At 41.6% G+C, this 681-nt stretch overlaps 1 protein-coding gene across 1 annotated transcript; it reads left to right on the forward strand.

The window, feature by feature from the left end:
• On the forward strand, positions 1-681 carry VICG_02207 (uncharacterized protein; the record flags this gene model as incomplete). The annotated part of the gene is made up of 1 exon (XM_007605590.1): positions 1-681. A coding segment is annotated over one exon (681 nt), but the record flags the coding sequence as incomplete, so codon positions are not given.

A 681-nucleotide genomic window follows, 5' to 3' on the forward strand; every position in this document is an offset into this window, starting at 1 on the left:
TTGATATTCTTGACAAAGGACCCGATGATTTACTCGATTATCTAATAAAAGATATATGTCTCGATATTAACGGTTCTGTTGATCTTGAAAATAAGGTACTCCCTGCATTAGACCACTTAACTAAAAGATATAAGTCAGCAAGTGACATCCCACCCACAGATTTTCAAGAAGACCTAGTAGTTGTAAACAAACAGTTTTTGGAACTTTTAAATCTTGGCTTTCTAGACCCGAGTGTTCTTAGCCATGATTCAAAAGCTGATCCTCATCAAAAAAATCTTTCAGAGGATGGCAAAAAGATCCTAAACAGATGCAAACTAGCCATCGGCCTTATGTCAAAGTTCTGCAGCCTTGAGAACATCCACGGCCTTGAGCTTGTATTCTCGAAAACTCTCCATGATACCATTGCCAATGACTTTAGATTACTGGGTATAGAGGATGCTTGCCTGAAGGAGCTTGTCCAAGACAAGACAGACAGCGTTTTCAGGTCACTGAAGACGATAAGTGAGCTTCTGCAAACCTGGATTGCTGTCGAGAATACAAACAGAATCAAAAACATTCAGTTCATGGCACCAACGTCTGATGTTAAGCCACAGTCAGAAGAACGTTGGTATTCAGGTATAGTTAGATGGTGGCAAGGCCAACCTGAGGCAGAGGCAAAACCAGCTGCGACACTAGGCCAGG

The sequence above is a fragment of the Vittaforma corneae genome, assembly GCF_000231115.1.
Source record: "Vittaforma corneae ATCC 50505 unplaced genomic scaffold supercont1.150, whole genome shotgun sequence".
NCBI classification, from domain to species: domain Eukaryota; kingdom Fungi; phylum Microsporidia; family Nosematidae; genus Vittaforma; species Vittaforma corneae.